Source organism: Hyalella azteca, unplaced genomic scaffold (assembly GCF_000764305.2).
Source record: "Hyalella azteca isolate HAZT.00-mixed unplaced genomic scaffold, Hazt_2.0.2 contig3173, whole genome shotgun sequence".
Classification (NCBI taxonomy): Eukaryota; Metazoa; Arthropoda; class Malacostraca; order Amphipoda; family Hyalellidae; genus Hyalella; species Hyalella azteca.
The window spans coordinates 20755-43258 of NW_025933425.1; the positions used below are offsets into that span (position 1 = coordinate 20755).

At 37.7% G+C, this 22504-nt stretch overlaps 2 protein-coding genes across 2 annotated transcripts; both read left to right on the top strand.

Annotated features, from left to right (window-relative positions):
- The first annotated feature begins 224 nt into the window (after positions 1-224).
- On the top strand, positions 225-11326 carry LOC108665661 (predicted GPI-anchored protein 58). Its single transcript, XM_018152436.1, has 4 exons — positions 225-442; positions 1365-1599; positions 9032-9338; positions 11250-11326. Exons 1-4 carry the CDS (start codon positions 225-227, stop codon positions 11324-11326), a joined length of 837 nt encoding a protein of 278 aa, XP_018007925.1.
- A 5700-nt stretch (positions 11327-17026) lies between these two features.
- On the top strand, positions 17027-21882 carry LOC108665667 (39S ribosomal protein L32, mitochondrial-like). Its single transcript, XM_018152441.2, has 4 exons — positions 17027-17239; positions 18038-18289; positions 20148-20278; positions 20976-21882. The coding sequence occupies exons 1-4, from the start codon at positions 17146-17148 to the stop codon at positions 21105-21107; spliced, it is 609 nt and encodes a 202-aa protein (XP_018007930.1). The 5' UTR covers positions 17027-17145; the 3' UTR covers positions 21108-21882.
- The last annotated feature ends 622 nt before the right edge of the window (positions 21883-22504 follow it).

A 22504-nucleotide genomic window follows, 5' to 3' on the forward strand; every position in this document is an offset into this window, starting at 1 on the left:
GAGTATTCACTTTCACTCCAACGCACTCATTAAAGTTCACAGAAAATTTTATTTCTACTAAATATCTGTTATGTTAGACGTGCTTACAGAACGCGACCATTACCATCAGCATAGATACCAGCAGCCGTTAATAGTTAGTAAATCATAAACGCGGCATCAGGTTATATTTGGTGCGAGACTTGGAGCTATCTTCGTCCGCTACCAATTGGTGCTCCACATGATCGATGTTAGCTGTAAATCTGAAGGCAGTCTTGAACGGCTCGAAATTTCCCTGGAGTCGCTGGCCGTTTGCTCCAAGATTGTTGCAAGACGAGCCTCCTGCTCCATCTGCTCCTCCTGTTCCTCCCGCTCCTAATGCTCATCCTGCTCCTCCTGCTCCTCCTGCTCCTCCTGCTCCTCCTGCTCCATCTGCTCCTCCTGCTCCTACTTCTTCTCCGCCATGGTGCGCAGTGCCTCAAAGACTTGCTTATAATTTCAGTTTAAGGACCTTGAGTCCTGGCAGTCTCCATAACTGAACAGAATTCAAATTTAAGCATCGTTAGTGATAAAAGATCTTTTGTGTTTTTCCAACGTCAGCAAGAAAGTAAATTTATGTCAATTCTACTTTAATATTGTAGAATATTGTAATATCTGCAGCATTTGACGGACTCAAATTCCGTATGAGAGAACGATATCTGAATTTCTCAATTGTGATTTAATGTTTACAAATAAGAAAGTTTTTTCCCTTAAGTTGAATGTTCGGTGAGATGTCGCGTATGTTTTTTTTATTGATACAGCTTTAAATTTGTTCATGAAATTTCTTTATTCAACTACCATAGACGTCTTGATATTTTTAGATTATCATTGACGTCGTAATGTTGTCAAACTTTCACAGACGTCGAAATTTCGCTCAATATCACAATCGCTGCAATGTTATTCACTGATGCCCAAATTTCCTTCACACACACACACTAATGTTGTTCAACTTTCAAAGACGCCACTAGTTTGCATAACTTTCACAGACACCGCCATCTTGTTTAACTTTCACAGACGCCGCCATGTTGTTCAACTTTCACAGACACCGCACTGTTGTACAAGTTTATGACGTCTTTCTTGGTACGCAGAACCAAATTTTTTTCGAGCTGCAGTGAAGTCTTGAGCATAATTTGAGCGCGTCAATAGAGAGCTTCTCAATGGAGCCGCACGAGGAACAGGGCGTCGTTCTAAAAATAAAATCAATTCAGTGGAGCGTGTTTACTACAGCACAAACGTGAGCGCCCAGCAAAGCCTCTGCATTGCAAACTTCCAGTAAAGATGAAATTAATTAAAGCACAGCGCGTGCCATGCTAGCGTCAGAGCTTCCGTTCCGGGGTCTGTTTTCTTAGGAGCTGCTGGTTACGGTCTGCAGCCCCAGACGGGTCTGAGGAGTCTGCAGCTCCTGGCGTGTCTGAGGAATCTGCAGCCCCTGGCTGCTCTGAAGAGTTTGCAGACCCGTACGGGTCTAAAGAGTTTGCAGACCCTGGCGGCTCTGAAGAGTCTGCAGCCACTGGCGACTCTGAAGAGTCTGTAGCAAATGGCAGCTCTGTAGAGTCTGCAGACCCTGAAGGGTCTAAGGAGTCTGTAGCTCTGGCGTTTCATCCACCCCTTGCAAATGTCCTGCAAAATATACTGAGGAAACCTTTCACGAACGCTTGTATTGTTCTGTGAAATTCATGAGTTTGCGAATATTATCGCAGTCAGACTTTTACTAAGGAGTAAAAAGTAAATAACCTAGACTAAAACAACTGCCCGTGAATGTATCTATTTTAATTTGTTGTATAAAGCCATGATATGGTAAAATGTTTTTTTTTATCCTATATACTGATAACAATATTTAATTGTATCGTTTGTAATATTCCAATCTTTGAAAAAGAAGAAATTTCACGAATGAAGTATGCTTATGGCAAACTATATCCAATTGGATTAGATTTAAGAAATAATGGGATTCGACAATTCGTGGAGTAAACATTTTTATTCTAAATCTTACTAATCAACGAATCTTGTTTTACATCATTGAGGTGATTTGAAATTATTGAACTGATGACAAATTGTGTACAACTTTCTTAGAAATAACATATAAATAATTTAACGATTATATCATTATTAGATTAGCGTTGTTCTCAATTATATAGTTGCTTTCTCAGTGCAATGAAAAAAAAAATAAATAGAGAGAAAAAAGAACTCAAGTCTTTGCATTGAACATTATAGTTTTGTCAATACAATCATAAATAAATTTGTCGTTATAGTCATGTTTTTATCATGACAATAATGCATTTCAAGAAAACGAGTTGGATTTTTCCTGTCGAAGTCACGCGCCAAATCTATTACTTTCGATGCTCTTTTGGGCCCACCGGTTTGCGTCAGGATTAACTACATTCATTTAAGGCAGATTAATGCCTTTGGGCGGAGTAATACATACCATGCACGGCTTTGGGCAGAGTAATACCATACATGGGTTCAGGCTGAGCAATACCATACATGCACAGCTTTGGGCAGAGTAATAATCTAATTTCACTACTGCTTTGATTTAACCGTGAAAATAATTTTATGGTTGCGTTGATTTAACCGTGGAACCATGCACGGCTTTTGGCGGAGTAATACCAAGTATGGCTCTACGCGGAGTAATACCATGCAGGGCTATTGGCGGAGTAATACCATATAGGGCATTTGGCGGAGTAAAACCATGCACGGCGTTTGGCGGAGTAATACCAAGCACGGCTTTGCGCGGAGTAATACCATGCACGGCTTTTGGCGGAGTAATACCATGCATGGCTCCAGGCCCTAGAAATATTTCCTTCTCTTCTATTAGAAAGGCCTGAAAAAATACGAGGCTTTCGAAACCAGACAGCAACACAAGACCTCTCGAATAAACCAGCGCGCCAGACACAAGTTTTTTTGGGCGTGCTGAAACATTGAAGCCATGAATAAATCTGCATGGCCTTGCAAACTTTTTGCACTGCATGCCTTTTTATAAAAGCTGACATAGGTTGAACAATAGTTTGAAATAAAAACTGTCCATAAGTTGAAAAAACGGCCATGTTTATGACATATGCACCCACAGTTAGGTAAATTAGGTAAAATGAAAAGTTATATATTTCACTAAATCACATCATATTTATTAGATATATCAATAGAAATTTAGTATTGAAAAATTACTTGTCTTCAATGAAACCTAATTTTTTTAACAAACTTACTAAAATTTGTTAAATCCATCAATTGATTCTCACCACTTCCGCTGTTTCTTGTCAGCTACGGCCATCGCTTTAAGCAATAGTTCCGGGCACCAACGTGTGCTCAGGTTTGGCCTCAAATCGGAAATTGACTTCCAGTTTCCGATTAGTTGGCAAAGTTGGGCATTGACTTGAGCGGCTTCAATGGAGCGAGATGAGTCACAACCGCCACAAGGTTTGGATGCGGTCAAGCGGCACTGAAAAGTATGGCGGCCACGAGATCCAAGAAACTATTAAGGTTAACCTTAAACGCTTGTAAGTCTATTTAAGTCTGTGGTTGCACCCAAATTATCGTTACATACAAGGATTTTGCAAGATTTAGCACCTGTATTTATTGTGGAACCTAACGCTGCAGTTCATGTAATTTTTTTACTTTGAGGCGAGAGTAAGAAAATGATAAGGATTAAGGAGCATAATTCCTCGAACACGCTTTACATGAGAGGCCTACACCGTTCATATCTAGATAGCAATTGCCTTAGGTTCTCATGACTTGAAAGCAATGGGCTGGTTCTGCTTTAATTTTTGGCACTCAAGGAGTAAAGATAAACGTGACTTTCAAAACAACAATAAACATTCTCTACTGTAATCTTCACTGAATAGCGTTTAAAATATCCACTGAATATCGTTTAGAGCATTCACTGAATATCGTTCAAAATATCAACTGAATACCGTTCAAAATATCCATTGATTTTTGTTTAGAGTATTCACTGAATATCGTTCAAAATATATACTAAATATCGTTTAAATTTAGGCAACAGAGATCAGCTTTGATGAAATGATGAAGTGCGACATAATTGTCCCAAATAAATTTGTGCTTTATTCATTGTTAATGACACACAATCACTCAACAGCTTCACGCAGATATCGTCGATCGACATAATGTTGACATCGCACAACCTCAAACGCTTCACGCTGACATCATTTGCATGCTGTTGTTGTCTTACTATCTCCAAAACGCTTCACGCTGACATCATTTGTATGCTGTTGTTGTCACACTATCCCCAAAACGCTTCACGGTGATATCATTTGCATATTGTTGTTGTCACACTATCCCTAAACGCTTCACGCTGAAATCATTTGCATGCTGTTGTTGTCACACTATCCCCAAAACGCTTCACGCTGACATCATTTGCATGCTGTTGTTGTCACACTATCCCCAAACGCTTCACGCTAATATCTTCTATACGTTCAAACGCCAAACTTCTGCAGAGCCTCTAAGTCAGGACACAAAATTCTAGTCTCAAAATGACTGAGAATTTATGGCGCGCAGTTACAGCGGCTGGCGCCTCTGCCGAGGTTTGTTCCCAAGCAGGTATTTTTTGCAGCGCATGCCGAGCAAAGTTACACGTCTGACTAACGACGGAATCAAGCACGTNAGCCTTTGTGATGAAAAATGCACGAACTTCCGCAAAGAAGTCTAAGCATGACTGCATCATGGAGCTAATTAATAGAGTCTCCCCGGAAAATATAATAATTCTTTTCTGCTCGAGACCTCCGGCCTGGAATGATCTGAGACGCTGGCATTGCTCGAAAGCCTGATGAAGATATTAAAATTGAGGAGGGTTTTAATCCTGCTACAATGACTGCAGATATCCTTTAAGAGAGAAGCTTTGTCTCTCGCAGTTAATTGTGATAAAGATACGAGTTGAGGAATTAAATTCTACTTCAATAAATGCAAATATGCTGTGAGTATATATGGTGTGTGTTGCATAATATATTGTCGTCACCCTTTTACTATGTTCATATCAATATGACTCTGATATCGTCCGTGTTTGACCAAACTTGGCCAAGTATTAATGTTATTTTATAATTGAATACATATGAAATAATGTCGAAGTTATTATAAAAAAGTTCGCCTCCAATTTAGAAGAGCGTGAAGTTTGCGTTACTTATTTTAACCATGAAGAGTGTATCGATAAATAATATTAAATCAAACATCGTCACAGCGATCTTGCTGCCTCGCAACAAAATTGATTTTATGCTACGTGTTGGGCACTTCAATCATTTATTCGGGGCAAAAAAACATTTATCTCTTTCAAAGAGGCTCATTTTTGGCCTGTAAACTCGGAGCATCTAGCCTAAATTTTATTACATCCAGATTTGCCACCGTTTTTCAGGCCTTTGAGGTACGAAGCCTGGGCATTAGAATGTTGCTATTCTAAGGCTTGTGCTGATCAGCTGTTCACTTCCTCAGAAGATGGGATTTTTCTTGCAATGGGTGCAGGGCAAATCTTTCTCCAGCCTACGGAAGGGACAAAAAATTCAAATCAAAAGTCCAATTCGAGTCCTTGCCATTTGACTTACAAATGCATAGTGCTGATTGGTTACTTCGTAAGTTGTAGTTGCATTTTGTGTTTCATCTGAATATCTTATTTAGTTTTCTTGGTTTCCGCCTCAAGTGGAGATATTAAAATTTAGACAACACATTAGCCAGTTCTCCTTTAACTCTGAATGGGTTATTAAGACTGATCAAATATGATCATATTTCGCCAGGAGATATTTGTAGTTTCATGTGAAATGAAGTAATAAAACTAATATGAAGAACCTATTCAGCACCGTGGCCCTAAGTTATATCATCAACACAATGACTAAAATAACTCGTTTATGCTACCAAAGCGGTCGTACGGGAGTGGCATAAGAACTGTAATTTTCATCTTGTTTGGGCAGAATATTTTCAGCCTCTGTTTGCTTTGGAATAGAAAACGAAGAAATAGCGAAATCCAGGAATTTGTGGTGATTCCTGTGGTTCTCACCTCACGAACGCCGGAACTTGTGTAGATGCCTGTAGTTCAGACCTCACGAACGCCGGAACTTGGGTAGATGCCTGTAGTTCTCACCTCACAAACGCCGGAACTTGTGTAGATGCCTGTAGTTCTCACCTCACAAACGCCGGAACTTGTGTAGATGCCTGTAGTTCTCACCTCACAGATGTGCAGTGATGTGCAGTGATGTGCAGTGATGTGCAGTGATGTGCAGTGATGTGCAGTGATGTACGCCTCGAGCTGAGCTTACGGGTTGCCTCGTTGTGTCTTGTTGCCCAATTTGGCAACAAGAGAGTATATGAGGAGCGCCAATGACGATCACAACCCTAGTATTTATGTTGCCTCTTCCGGTAACATGAACAATCTGTCAATAATGTTAATGTTCGTGATAGGCAGCCACCAGTGGAAGGCGTATAGGAGTAATGACAGGTAATTAATGACAGGTAATTAGACAGCCTTAATGAGCAGCGAGCTCTCCCTTGTTGACACACTTTGATGAGACACGGAGTCTCGCGCCAAGCGTGGCCTGGGCAGTTTACATTTAGAGTTTCAACCAGCACACTCATGAGCTAAGATTTATTACGAATAATTTAACGTTAATAATGAATACAATCATGTTGCGAAATCTAACACAGACCGTGCGATGTTAAATGTATTTTCTGATTGATTCATTATTTAAAGTGTTTGATGTCAATTCACAAGTTCACGGAAAGCGAATGCAAAATAATGTATGATTGAAGCTTGTTGTAGTGAGAGGCCAGAAGTATGTGCAATGTAAATTCATGGAAATAATGAATAAATATATAGATTATGTAAAGATTTTTTAATTTCTATGATTTATGAAAATTGAAATGTTCATGACTCTTAGTTTAAAGAATCTAGCACGCCGTATTTTTTCTGGCCAGTTCATCCCACTTGCATTTTTTATTTTTCTAGATTCACTGTTAAGCAATAGAGTTTTTTATAGCGTAGCACGTTTGCCACCAATATGAAAAAATCATTACACAAATTAGATGAATTGTAAGCTCTAAATGCACCAAAAACATAGCATTTACAGGTGGTCTAATTATTGCCTTTTTTGAACTTTCTTATCATTTGGTGATTTTTTTTATAAATTCTATCATTTTGAAAAATTTTCTGAATGAATTATATAATTTTGATGAATTTTTTGACGAATTATATCATTTTAATTAATTTTTTCGGTGAATTCTATCATTCTAATTACCGTAAGTTTCTTGATGAATTTTATCATTTTGATGAATTTGCTTGATGAGTTTTATCATTTTGATGAATTTACTTGATGAATTTTATCATTTTGATTAATTTTCTTGATGATTTCTATCATATTGATAAATTTTCTTGATGATTTCTATCATTTTGATTCATTTTCTTGATGATTTCTATCATTTTGATACATATTTTTGATGAAATCTATCATTTTGATGAACTTTCCTGATGAATTCTATAATTCTGATGCATATAACGCATGCTGTTCGGGCAATCTAGCCATGTTTGTATCACAGATCCGCACTACCAACAACACCAGCAAAATCCCTAACATTAACGGAATTTTCTAATACATATGATATATAATAAATATTTCCCGTTAATTCTCTTAGATGCAGTGAAAAATTTAGAATAATGCCCATATTTTCAGCATAGCCCATGTTTTTATTTCATCCAAACACCGCATTTCCGTTAAAAAGCTTAAAAGTGTGCCATTCTAATGACATATATAGTCTCATTATGATTGTAGAGAGATATGCCAATCCGCTGAGAATTAATCATTTGATTTAGTGGTCTGTAAGGATGATTGTATTCAATGATGTTGATAAAAGATGATGTAGCAGATTCACGGAACCGCATAGTCCACGGTATCAACACACCGTATTTGATTTACTACCAGCAAGGATAAAAAGCGCCACAAAAAGCGAATTTAAATCGTACACTATCTTCGATGATAGAATATTCAAGATAAGTAAAACGAGCAATGTGTGAATGAGATGTTCATAAAAGATTAAAATTTAACGCTGTACTGAGACTAACATTTCACCAGAATGGTAAATCATCCCAAATGCTCACTAGGCGCCATATTTTGAATTCACTCCCCCAGTTTAGGAAGAAGTTATTCACTGCTTACCATTTTGATGGGTGATGTTCTTGGCGATGCAGCAGCTGTATAGATCAGTTAATAAGATGAAAACATATTTTTTTAAATCTGACAGCACACGAGGTTATTGTTTTATAGTTTGCCTATAAATCTATAAGAAATATCTTACAGCACATCTGCTTGTATACGTGTGGTTGATTGATAAATGACCTAAAGATTGAAACAATTGCCTAATTTTATCGATATCTGAGAACTAAATTGGTCTAAACAAACCAGGCTTGAGTATCCAATTATCGTTATTCTAAGTTATATATGTGGTATATATTGTTCATATCTACATATCATTCTGCCAACAAGCTGCAATTTTAATACTAATGTGACTTCCGTCTATATATTTCCTTACTGGCCGCACGTGAAACGGTCTTAGTTGCTAAGTTAAAGATCCTTATAAAATTGGTAACTTATCATTTTTGTTGTTATTTTTTCTGTGCATCCTAGTTAAGAAATCCATTCAATTCTTTAAAGGTGGGGGGAATTTTGTAACAAACGAATCGTTTCTATTAACATTAGTGAACAGTGAACGCATTCCACTTCTGGATGTGACTCTACCTCAGGCAGTTACAGTACACGTTAAATCTTTCGCAACACTTCATATCTGCCGGGATAAAATTACAAGCCCCTCTCCTCTCCCCTCATATTTTATTTGTGTTCTATTATTTATTTACGAAAAGGGGCAAGTCTGCCGACATGCAATTTCAGCTTCCCTCACACATTCCCTCGTCGTTCATTTTAGGTTCAAATTCTTCATTAAAACGCATGCGAATCTTGGTTATTTATTTATTTTTTTATCTTCAAGTAACATAAATATTAATACCAAAAAATAATTATATAACATCATCAAACGCGAGGAGATTAAGGGACAGCTGACGTCTACGGCCATCAAGCGGCTCAACAGTATGGCCACCACGTCCATCAAGCGGCTCAACAATATGGCCACCGCGTCCATCAAGCGGCTAAACAGTATGGCCACCGCGTCCATCAAGCGGCTCAACAGTATGGCCATCGCGTCCATCAAGCGGCTCAACAGTATGGCCACCGCGTCCATCAAGCGGCTCAACAGTATGGCCACCGCGTCCATCAAGCGGCTCAACAGTATGGCCACCGCGTCCATCAAGCGGCTCAACAGTATGGCCACCGCGTCCATCAAGCGGCTCAACAGTATCTGTCTCTTATACACATCTAGATGTGTATAAGAGACAGCAATGATACCAGTGCAATGATACCAGTACAATGATACCAGTGCAATGATACCAGTACAATGATACCAGTACAATGATACCAGTACAATGATACCAGTACAATGATACCAGTACAATGATACCAGTGCAATGCGATGTTTCAAATCACAAGCTAAACAAATTGCTTATGTTACGTGTTACGTTAACATTAAGAAGTATTATTGATACTTTCATTGACCCTTCATAATTTATTTATTTCATCCATTCAAATCTTCATAAAAGCTCTAAAGCATTTAATAAATAAGCGATTAATAAATCGGTTTGTGGCAGTTTTGTTTCAGTTTGTGGCAAGATGTACATGTTTATCCTCGTATCAATAAGTCAATATACGGTATCTGGAATAGAATGGGAATACGATTGAACTTCATCGACTTTTTCTACAGGCCAGCCCGGCAAATGTTGTCATGTTATGCTATGTTATCAATTTCTTAAATTATGAGGTAGCAGAGGAATCTTATTTACTATCCGTTTAGCCATATAGAGTAGATAGTTCTAATCACATTACTAGAAGGTGAGTAATGCTGTAAAAGTAATTAATTGGTTATAAGTATTAGACAATAGTGGTAGCGGCAGGTGCCTTTTACTTCAAAATTTGAGTAATTTCTTTTCATTTTTAGCGCAAAATTTTACTCGTCTTGATGAAATTTATAATTAAACATAAAAATTGAAATTTATCTTCACATTTTTAGCCCGATATTCGAAGTGGAAAACACTTGCCGTTACAACTATCGCCTAATACTTTGTCCGTCTATAAGTACCCAAGTTTGTTCGAAAAATTTGTCTTCAAATGTAAAAATTAATTCGGTAGCTGATAGAAAATCGACACCATTATAAATTTTAGTGTACATATTAAGAATTTGATTTTTTTACTGGATACATGATTTCATTATATCGTATATTGCTGCTAGGGGTCCCTTTTTTATTCTTATAGTGCCGTTTTTACGTTTAAAATGTATTCCGTCGTAGAATAGATGGATCATGGTTAAACTAGTATAAGGTTGACCCATGAGAAGCTCATTTTTGCGGATGGAGCTTTTTGTTCGCCAGTGACGTCACTGATCTCAGTGACGTCACGGGCATTAACCAATCACCGAAATGCGATCAAACCAGTCAACCAATCCGTCATGGGAATGATGGGTTTGTTTACGTTTCTCGATCTACGTGACGTAACAAGTAAGCTGAACTGAAAGAAGGAACTTCTCGTGGGTCAACCCATTTATAGTTCAACCATGAGACGGATAACTAAATAACAATTCTATGAATATCGCCAATAGCTAAGGATTGATTAAAGATTAACTTAAGTAATATATTAGCGAACATTTAATTAAGTGTAAGCAGATTAAAATTAGCTTAGTTATTGAAAGTAATTACAAAAGTCTTTTAAAATTTGCTTGCTAAGTTGAAGAAGGGATTTACGTCGCGTGAAGAATTTATGGACACGAATTGAAGTCACTTCATACTCGTCAGCATGTATTTAATTTAAGAGTATATTTATGTTATTATGTCGTTGTTGAGTCATGTCATTGTTCAAATTGTGATTTAAAAAGAATTGAAATGCGCCTGAAACTTAACTAAACTTTAATAGTATAGTTCAAATGAAAACGTTAACGTTCATGACAGTTTGAGCTGTTAATGAAGCTTCTATCCGATGGGCGGTGAATGGAAGGAATTATCGTGTACATTAGTATATTTTAGTAATATTTTTTGACTAACTAATAAGAACAAATGAGAACTGGTGCAGCAGAAACGTAAAACACTATCGCCAAAATTTAATGAAGTCAGTAGATAGATTTAAATATTACCACGTCTGGATACATTTGTTTTAGAGAAGGTCTGAGTCCCGCAACCATCATCACCCTCAGGAGGACCAAGGAGGGCACTCCAATTACTGCAGGCGAGAGGTCCTGAGAGCTCAGGCCTCGGGGGGCTAGCAAGCACTGCCTTGCTGCAAGCATGGCCTTGCAATCACGTCTGAGAATTTCTTGTAAAAGTAAATTGGCAAATCAGTGGAATTACCAGTGCCATGAAACCATTGCAATGATACCAGTACAGTGATACCAGTGCAATGATACCAGTGCACTGATACCAGTACAAGATACCAGTGCATTGATACCAGTACAATGATACCAGTACAATGATACCAGTATAATGATACCAGTGCAATGATACCTGTACAGTGATACCAGTGCAATGATACCAGTGCACTGATACCAGTACAAGATACCAGTGCATTGATACCAGTACAATGATACCTGTACAATGATACCAGTCCAATGATACCAGTACGATTATACCAGTACAATGATACCAGTACATTGATACCAGTACAAGATACCAGTACAATGATACCAGTGCACTGATACCAGTGCAATGATACCAGTGCACTGATACCAGTACAAGATACCAGTACAATGATACCAGTGCACTGATACCAGTACAATGATACCAGTGCAATGCGATGTTTCAAATCACAAGAAAAACAAATTGCTTATGTTACGTGTTACGCTGTTACGTATTACGTTACGTGTTACGTATAACATTAAGAAGTATTATTGATAATGTCATTAACCTCGCATCACTTTATTTATTCCATTCATTCAGGTCATCATAAAAACCCTGAAGCATTTATTAAAAAATCGACTGATAAATCGGTGTGTGGCAGTTTTGTTTCGGTTTGTGGCAAAATGTACAAATTGATCCTCATATCAATAAGTCAATATACGGTATCTGGAATAGAATGGAAATACGATTGAACTTCATATACTTTTTCAACAGGCCAACTCGGCATATGTTGTTATGTTATGCTATGTTATCAATTTATTAAATTATGGAGGTAACTGAGGAATCTTATTTACTATCCTTATAGCCATATAGAGAAGATAGTTGTTATCACATTACTAGAAGGTGAGTAATGCTGTGAGGGTAATTAATTAAGTACTTGTATATTAGGAAAGTAGTAGCAAATAATGGTAGCGACTAGTTCATTTTACTTCAAATTTTGGGGCAATTCCTTTTCTTTTTCAGCCCAAATTTTTAATCGCCTTGGTGAAATGTATAATTATATATAAATAATTTAAATTTATCTTTACATTTTTAGCCCGATATTCGAAGTGGAAAACACTTGCCGTTACAAATATCGCCTAATGCTTTGTCCGTGTATAAGTACCCAAGTTTGTCCGAAAAATTTGTCTTTTAATAGAAAAATTAATTCGGTATCTGATAGAAAATCGATACCAGTATAAATTTAAGTGTACATAATGAGAATTTAATTCTGTTTACTGGATAATTGATTTCATTATCTTGTATATTGCGGCTAGTGGCAATTATTTTTATTCTTATAGTGCCGTTTTTACGTTTAAAATGTATTCCGAAGTGGAATAGACGGATAACTAAATAACAATTCTATGAGTATCGCCAATAGCTAAAGATTGATTAAATATTAATTTCAATAATGTATTAGGGAACATTCAAGTGTAAACAGATTAAAATTAGCTCAGTTGTGGTAAAGTAGTTAGGTAAAAAAATTCATTTAAAATGTGCTTGCAAAGTTAAAGAAGAGATTTATGTCGCGTGAAGAATTCATAAACACGAATTGAAGTCACTTCGTCCTCGTCAGCATGTATTTAATTTAAGAGTTTATTTATGTTATTTTTTTGTCAGTGTTGAGTCATGTCATTGATCAAATTGTGACTTAGTGAGAATTCAAAGGCGCCTGAAATTTAACAAAACTGAAAGCTAATTACAACGAATGAGAATTGGTATAGCAGAAACATAATAAATTATCATCAAAAATTAATGAAGTCATTAGATAAATTTACATAAATTTCTTTCCACATCTGGATTAATTCTGGATGAATTTGATTGTCTAAATAGCATGAACATTTAATTTAAATTCATTAGGTTGTTGAAGGATCCATTAATTGTGATAAAGGATGACGTTTATGAATCAAATCGGACATAATATGCCTTTAACTGAATTATTGACAAATTTTAAGCAGAAAAATTGTAGCTACAAAAATTGTTGCTACAATTGTAGAAAAATTGTAGCAAAATATATGTTTGAATAATTTTTTGTCGTCGATTCCGGATATTTCTCCGCACCAGCGGAAAATAAATTACCTCTATCACCTGCATGGGGAGCGCAGCCGTGCACCACCAATTTTGTGCACCAATAAGCCCTGAATTGAACGCCTTGGCTCTCTCCGGACCTACACCAATCAGCCGTGCACCACTCGGCTTTGACCTCTTCCGGCCTTGACCACCACCTGCCGTGCACCACCAGGCCGCGGATCGAATATGACTTCCAGTCCAGGCATCGTTAAATTACGTAAATTTACGTTCACCGCATCTGAGGTTAGGTTTCACCGTTTCAGATAGCATAGTTCTGTTCCAAAATTTATCGTCCTTCGATAAGTGGCCGCTCGACCGAGGGCTGGTTCGACCCTCGGTCTAGATACGGACGGCTTGAAGTGTTGAAGGCTACGTTCCGGAATCCGGAAGGCAGGAATCATGATGATCCATTACATGGGTACATCCAGATTCCAGGGCACTGAGGCCTGAGGGCACTGTAGATATTGCATGCTGATGGTTAGCGTTGGGCAACTTGGGCCCAGGGCCTGTTTGCGAGTCAATTTTGTTACCCACGGGCACGGCTGCCCTCCCCTTCTTATTAGGAAAAGAAATTGGGGTGCGCATGTGCCATACGTCGGGTCGTCGGCCGCAAATTTATATCTTGAACTAGCCTTGTTAGCCCTTGTACGGCTTGTAGCATACGCTTTGTATAAAAATAGTTGGATAAGCTAAGCCTCATAGCTACAAAGTTGCAGACAGTTGCAGTACTTGCAGACCATGCTAGAAACAACGCAAGCTATACCGTAGTGTAGCTGTGTAGTAACCGTACCACGGTAACGGCATCAGTTCCACAAAGGCTTGATAGCCAAAGCATAAAGGCACTGATGCGCTGTCAGCCGCTGTGTGCCTGCAGGCCAACAAACATACTAATTTTTGTACTGGCAATGGAATTGGGCTTTAGCATCAGGCAGATTTAGGTACTATCTATTCTATCAGACTGGCAGATTTAGGTACTAGGCTATCTATTCTATCAGACTTTCCTTTCATGTTGACGCCTTGAGGGTTTGATCACTTGGCACTCAACCTTGATGGCTTAACGCAGCTGATGACGTCCACAGTGCCAGTGGCAAACCAGTGATTTTTTAGAATCAGTACATTTTTAATTTCCTCATTTACTCAAGATTTTAACAGATTTCTTATGTATGGTAATTTTGGTATCCAAGATACTTTACTGGTCTACTTATAGGACTCAAAAATGAACTTGAGGAAGAGTCTAAAAAACTCTCTGCTTTGCCACTATGATGACGTCTGATTAACAGGTGAGTGGTAACAACAATGACAATTGACGTTTGATCTACACTCTACAGGCAGTCACTACAGCTAGCCTGAGCTAGGTAGCCTATTTACATTTGATAGTCAGCTTGATAATAGTCATAATACTTGATTGACAATTTGACACTCTATTGTTTTTAAAATCATAGAGATGTGGACATGCTGTTGCTATTCACCAATTCAGTAATGAGATTCAGTTGATTGTTACTCCTTTCCTTCAATCTCTTGCTTTCTGCCTTAAGCTTCATAAGTTCATACAGATAACAGATTTTGTTTTTTTATTGTGATTTCATTGCATTGCTGTTTAAATTTGATAAAATTAATATTGTAGACAGTTTGCAGAATTAGTGACAATTTTGTCATTCATAAAGCATGCAATAGACATAGAGTTTGAACAGCAGGATTAAAATTTTCCTGCTTGTTTCTAAAATCTTGCGGCTCTGGCGTGACACATTTTTATTACATTTGGAAATTTGTTGTCCAATCGTGCACTTTTGTTAATAATTAGATAGAAGGTAATTCATCTGGTGGGAATCTTGCATTTCTGGAAATGGTGGAAAAGCTCTACCGCCCCCAGCTGCACCTTCATGACGGCAGAGATACCCACGGGAACAGCCTGAAACTTGCCAAGGGCCGCTGCAGACTGAACGTCAGAGCCGGCTACTTCTCCTACAGAGTCGTGTCAATATGGAACAGCCTGCCGGACAGCGTCGTCACTGCCCCCTCTATTAACGCCTTCAAGATCAGGCTCGACAAGCACTGGGCAACACGCATAGAACAGTATGACCCCGAATGCTGTCATTAGCTCCCCTTTTGGCATTTCTAGACTAACTGCTAGCCACGCATGCGACAAGTAGTCAAGAAGCAACCCAACTAGGCCAAATAGTCAAGAAGCAACCCTCCAACCAGGCGTGGTGAACAGGCCGCAAGGCCTTTTACACTGAACTTATCAAGTATCAAGTATTATACTGGCTTACTGCCCTAAAGGCTAAAGGGAAATGTTTTCCTTGCCAGTTGAACAGGTGTACATACCGGTATTAATCATAATTATTGTGTCTAACATCCCTTTTCTTCCAGTTAGGTTTGAGTGAATTGAGTCCTATAAAAAGACCACCAAAGTAGCATAAATACCAGCATTATAACACATAAATCTTGAGTAGATGAGGAAATTTAAAATGAACTGTTTCTAAAAATTCTCAGGTTTGCCAATATCATCGCAATATGCTGAGCTACAACTAGTGCTTTACTGCCATTTTTGGACCTGCATGATTCATTTCTTGCTAAACACAGGTAGTTGATGACCAGAGAATTCATTGATTTAAATTTTCAGTATCAAACAATATTCTTCAGGTGATGTTGATTGATCAAAATGCAGGCTCAGGAAAGTAATTTAATTTATTAATGACATTTTGAATGTGACGACATTGATTTTCAAGTTATAGGAAGCATTGAATACTGAAATTTTGCCAGAAATAAGTATATGATACACTTAAATATGATACAACACTAAAATTTGGAACCGGGAAATAATTCTGAAACAATCTCAAGGTTCAAAAAATCTGGTAGTTATGAGGTGGATAGTGAGTTCAATCAGTAGAGATGAGGGCTTCAGCTATCGTCGGTCAGATATGTTGGTCCAGCGCAAGGTAACAATGCTGGTGGAAGTAGTGGGTTCCAGCACTGTAGGAGATGTTGTCACGGGTGTCACAGAATTTATCACAAATGAATTTATCACAAATTTTGAGATGAAGTTGCTTGATTGTAATAATTTGAGACCTGGTCTGGTTGCAAGCTTTTCTCAGGTGGCAGGAAGAACGGCTGCTCAATTTCGTTGAAGTTACTCCAATGCTGTCCAAAAGATGAAGAAGTCTACAACCTTTTTTGAAGCAAAATTTTTAGATCACACCAGATTCTTGTAGAACTCTAAATTGCTAATTCTTGCTAAATGAATTCATTTTTTAATTGTTATTGAAAGAGCATGATTGAGTGGTGAGATCCCATAATTATATAAATATATATTGCTGATGCTGAAGCTGCAAGATATCCATAATATTTGGTCTGTATGTTGGGATAGAACTAACTCTTCTATGATCAGACAGAACTACTAGGTATATTAAAAACTTGGCTAATTGTATTTCTGCAAGTTTTTAGGTAAAATAGTAGTTGTAAGTACAAATGTGCTTTCTATCATCGTATCATGGGAGAATTCTAGATGTGATTTCTTTATTTAACTTGACAAAATCATTTGTATGGAACCAATTATTATTTCTTTTTGGCCCTATATTTCAGAAAACCAGTTATAATATTTACTTTTTCATCCTAAAATGTTATCACGTGCCTATTTAGCCCTGGGAGAAAGATTACGATGTTTTGAACATAATTTTTTCTGTCTCGTGAAAGTGTTATCTAACCAGCATGGTAAGTACACTATTTGTAAAAAATATTAAAGTTTTCAATAAATTCTCTTGTTTAAATCATGAAAAAATAATGGTCAATTTAAAATATTCAGTGCCATTTTAAGTATGTCTTCATGACTACCATGTTTTTAAATTGAATTAAAATAACTTCCATTCTTGATTATATTATTACAAGGTTTGTTATATCTGTACTAATCATTGAAATTTCTACCAGTAGTGTGTATATTTCTATCTGAAATCCTTTCCAGTATGTGCAAGCTTTTTTTGTTATAGGTAGCTGTTTTAATTTGAATACTGAGAAATCCTTGTAGCATAAATGCCACATTACTTAATTCTAACTATGATTAAATAGGGATTTTTAAACATTATTTATATATATATATATATAGAGAGAGACGTTTCCTATCGTCTCATATCTGTTAAAGTTGGGTGAATCGGAGTGATCTACTCCACCAAATTTACGTTACGTTCAGGTTCAAGATACCGGTATTCATTACTTATCGTTTTGTCAGGTAGGCTGCCGAGTGGCATTTGATTTGGCACGTGAATAAGGTTCTCTTTTTTTGGAAGCGTTACGGCAAAGAAAATACAAAGAGAGGGTTGTAATGATCGATGCTTCCCACGGTCTCGCAACAACTGCGCCGCATTCTTAGCATTCTTAACATCTATGCATAATACACATTCAATATTACCTACTTTATTCAACTATATATCAGCCTTACAAAAATAATGAAATTCATCAGAGGAATAACCTTGTTGCTGAATTAGACATCAGTTGATGATTTCTATTTTCTCGTAGGTCCTCCACCTCCCAGTGCTCTGGTCTTAGTGGGCACTGACCTTCACATGCCTCACTTGTCCATCCCGTACCCCAAGAGTGATGAATATGACAGTACATTACTTGATGGTTTTCTCTGGGCTGTGCCGAAGAAGCGCCGCAGCCGAGAGAAGAGGCTCACTCGTAAACATTCTGCTAATAAACAACTTTGTGTCAAGAAACTTCTCATGTGCACCAATTGTGGTGGGCCACATGAACCTGGCAGACTATGTCGTGAGTAGTAGTCCGTGATTAGAGCATAAATAGAAGCTGAATTTAATCTATTCCTCGAACTTCTGCATTATGTTTTTGATTACATTCCTTGTCTGCCCTGCTAAGTTATGATACAAAAAAAAAATAATAAATTATTTTTCATTTTCATTTGCTTTGGTTCAATAATTTGGTTTGCCTTTCATTCATATAATTCTATTTTATTAACACGTTTTTCGTAACTTAGCTTGGCGTTTGTTTGTTTGTGGATTTGTTCGTTGTTAACATTGACAACGAAAATTAGCCCACTTCTGATTGCTCTAGAGATCTGAAATTCGGCATGCAGGCTATTTTCGCCTAACAATTTCAGATACAATCATAAAAAACTAGCAATTAGAGACCTAAATTAGCTTAATTGAGTAAAGTATATATATATGTAATATATATAGTATGACGTGCGGGCGCTGACGTTATAGACGAGCAGGCGCTGACGCTGCGTATCATCGATACGTACGTGAAGTCATACTTAATCAAGTCTTAATCGTTTTTGATTAAGACTTCTGCATTATGTTTGAATATATTTGTTAAAATTTCAGTTCACAACCATTTTTCCAATAGTTTATTGACAGTCATGAAATGACATGTCCTCCAGTCTTTTTGTTGCTACCTACCTATGTTACAATGAATTTAATGCTAATAAATTCTTGTATATGTGGCCTTTCTTTCAGGCTCAAATAGTTCAAATTTTGTTAGCTTCAAGATTTTTTGTGGGAGACATTATAATACCTACGGTATCTTTGCTGTGCATGATGCATTTTTTTCAATTTAGACAAACCCTCACGAGAATTTTGCTGTTTTATTAATTGTTTTTAGGTCAGGGCAGGGTGGCCCAGTGGTTACAGTTCAGAGTATGGGGATTGGAGCAGAGAGGTGCAGGTTTGATCCCAGCTCTGTGCGCCAGTTTCTGGTCAGAATCGGCAAGAAGGCCGGGCGGTTAAGCAAACAGAATTGGAGCAGTGAGTTGTGAGTTCAAGACCGCAACAAGTTGTGAATGTTCTGCCACGTTGAGAATCAGCGACAGGCCTGTGGCCTAATAAACGCTGAAACCGCTGTTATTATTAATTGCACTGGTAAAAAACTTGTAAGAATAACGCTTATTGACAATGAGGTTCTCAACTTTCTTTCAAAATAACGGTCGCACAAGTGTTTAAGAGGATGATAAACTCACTTTCGGTACTTCATAAACTTGTTTGAATGCTGTTTCATCATTGTTCTTCAATCCAGAGACAATATATATATTCAACTTGCATCAATGACGGCACTGTAACTCCTACTCAACAACCTTCACTTCTTTCAGGAAAGGCATTTTCTGTTGACGTCCTGCAAAAGTTACCACTCTAGTTGCAGTACCATGTAACGACTTGCAACATTTCATTTTGTGTTTGCAGAGCTCATCCAAAGAGTCCTAAAATCCTGACAGTGATAGTGACACTGTGAAATCAATTTGTAATAATTCAACTGAAGAAGATAGTTAAACAAGGGTTTAATATTATACAATAGAAACTTGAAACGACACCAAGCTAGGTGCTGGGGCAGCTGTGAATGTAGAACAACCTAGCTTGACCAACTCCTCCTCTAAGTTAAAGTTTTGTATGTTTTATCCCGGATGAGCAACAGGGAGTGATCATGCTCACCTGATGTTACTGATGCTAACGCTACGTAACATCTCCCCGTCTAGTAAATATCATGTTTTAATAAAATCCAGTGCGTAGTACATTATGTAATCATATTATTGTAATGAGTTGCCTGGCTCCGTCAATTATGTTTATTCTCGTTTAGGCTATATAACGTCGAAACAATCATACATTTACCTTATGTGCAGCCATTTGCTACGCCCTAGTGAAGGATACGACAGCCTCGCTGTATGAACGAGTTAAGGACAAGTTCGGATTGAGCCCCATTGAAAAGGAGATACTGGCGGTGTATAAGGGTGAAACGCCTCCACGAGAAACAGTAAGTGTCACTACCCTTTGTTTACTGACGGCAGCTCGTTAACAGCGGCCGTTCTATCAAATTTATTTTAGAGTTAGCAACTCCAGCAAGCTATCACTGACCGTTTTTTAAGCCAAATCCATTTATTACAGAGGAAAAATTGTCCGCTATTTGTACGGTATTTCAGCAAAATTTTAAATGAGAGCGATTCTTATCAGTAATGTCTTGGCCTTTAAGCACAAAACGCATTGCTATGGTCAAAGCGTTCCTAGAAAAGTTTTTAAAATGCTGTCGGGATCACGTCTCAGCTATTCACGCCGGAAATTCTACGACATTGTGAGCACCTAACAATTGTTAGTGCTTCTATGAGTAACCTATTTTGTTCAAATTGTTTTAATAATTCCTCTCGACGTCTCGAGTTAAGAAAAAAAAATTAGGACTCTACGCGAGTGGCGAACAAGTTTTGTGTTTAGCCAACATTTATAGAAGTGTCAAAATTCTATTAAACTGGTTGAGGAATTCATGGCAGGCTGCCGTTTGTTCCCGCAAACTTTAACTTTAAATACAAGTAAATTAAAATCTGTTTTCATTATTATCTCAGTCTACCCATTCCTGTAAGATTCGAAAGTCCTCTATTTCATTAATTTGTGTCCTTCCTAAAAGTTTTGAAGATTCTCGGTAATGATGTTTGAAGCTCATTAGTTTGATATTATTCCAGGACCGTGTTATCATTGAAGTCCCGAAGCCGCGTCCAAGTTTCTTCACCAGGAATCTGCGGACGCCGTCCACGCCTGCCAACAGCGACAGCACGACAGTCGACGTGGTCCCTGACACTAAAGTTATAAGTTGATAACTTATGGCGCTTTTGTAAATTCAGTCGAGTGTCAACTCGAGTACAAATGGCGTGATTATGTAAAATATCAGTTGAGTTCCTACGCGTGTTACGTTGAAGCGTCGTGTAACTTTTTTGCTTGGGAATTAAAATACAATTTAATTAGTTTGTTAAATACTTGTCGAGGATGCAATCATCTTCATTTCACGATCAAATGATATTTGCCGATATTTGAAAGGGGGGTTATCTAGTAATGTTTAAATCTCAAGAAGACAAACTTTTCCCCTCTGTTACACTCTCTGATTATAAATTCTATGGCATTTATTACTCGCCTGAATGAATTCAAAATAAGACGTGTAAAAATAGTGCAAGATTATTTTCCTAATCGCGCTCGAAAATTATATGTAAGTGAATGGCTGCGGGTAAGAGTATAGTTCTTTCTTCATTAATCAATTGCGTCATCCAGACATTTCATGGTTCGCATAATGGCGCGTCAATTTCTACTTTCCGCACTACAATGAGCATGTAGCCTGAGTGCTACGCAAAACCTTGTCAGGAAACGCGATTTTCCTCGTGGATCGATGTTCACACCTCGTGAGAGGCAGCTCCACCTCCTCCACAGGTGGCATGGCATTATACAATCCATTCTTTGCAGCAGCACCTAGGCTGCAAGTATCTAAGACATTGATATTCAATTCAATAAGATTTCTCGCTCTATTTTTGTTCAGCTCCACAAGGAATATTAAGACAAGCATTTCATAATTGTATAATTATACTTTTATTACTTCTGTTATACTTATTGTTTATCACAGAAAGAAACATAACCAGGATACCGCAACAGTGATGTGCCTACGGGAATTATTGGGCTTGAGATACCATAACAACAAATCAGTCCAACCAAAACGGTCAATAAGATTATGAGCACGGTCTTATGGGATATACGGTACATACATTTTAGAAAACAACGCAAATGATTTGATCGGATAATTGCTTCAAGTAATAATTATTATTTACAGAGCAATTCAGCTATGCTAGAACGCTACGTCACGAGGCACCAGACAAGGTATTATCCCTCTACTACCGCCGGACTACCGCTGCATGATTAACCAGAGCAAAATTGTCACACAAGCCTACCCAAAACAGATACGTTGCCAGTGAGCGCAAAATGACTTGTACTGATGGTTGCTGCCGCGTACAACTTCAGAATGTTCTCTGTTGCGTACAAACGTCCTCAGGTTGTTACAATCAATAGCTTACGTATAATTCAAGTTGAAAGTTATGCTCCCGGAGAGTGACATAGTACGGCGGTAGAGGGCTAAGGATACCTATATGCGGTATAGTTACTTATCGATAGCAACGGATATCACATGAATTAGCATAACAATTAACATAGCACATTAACATAACGCTGCTCG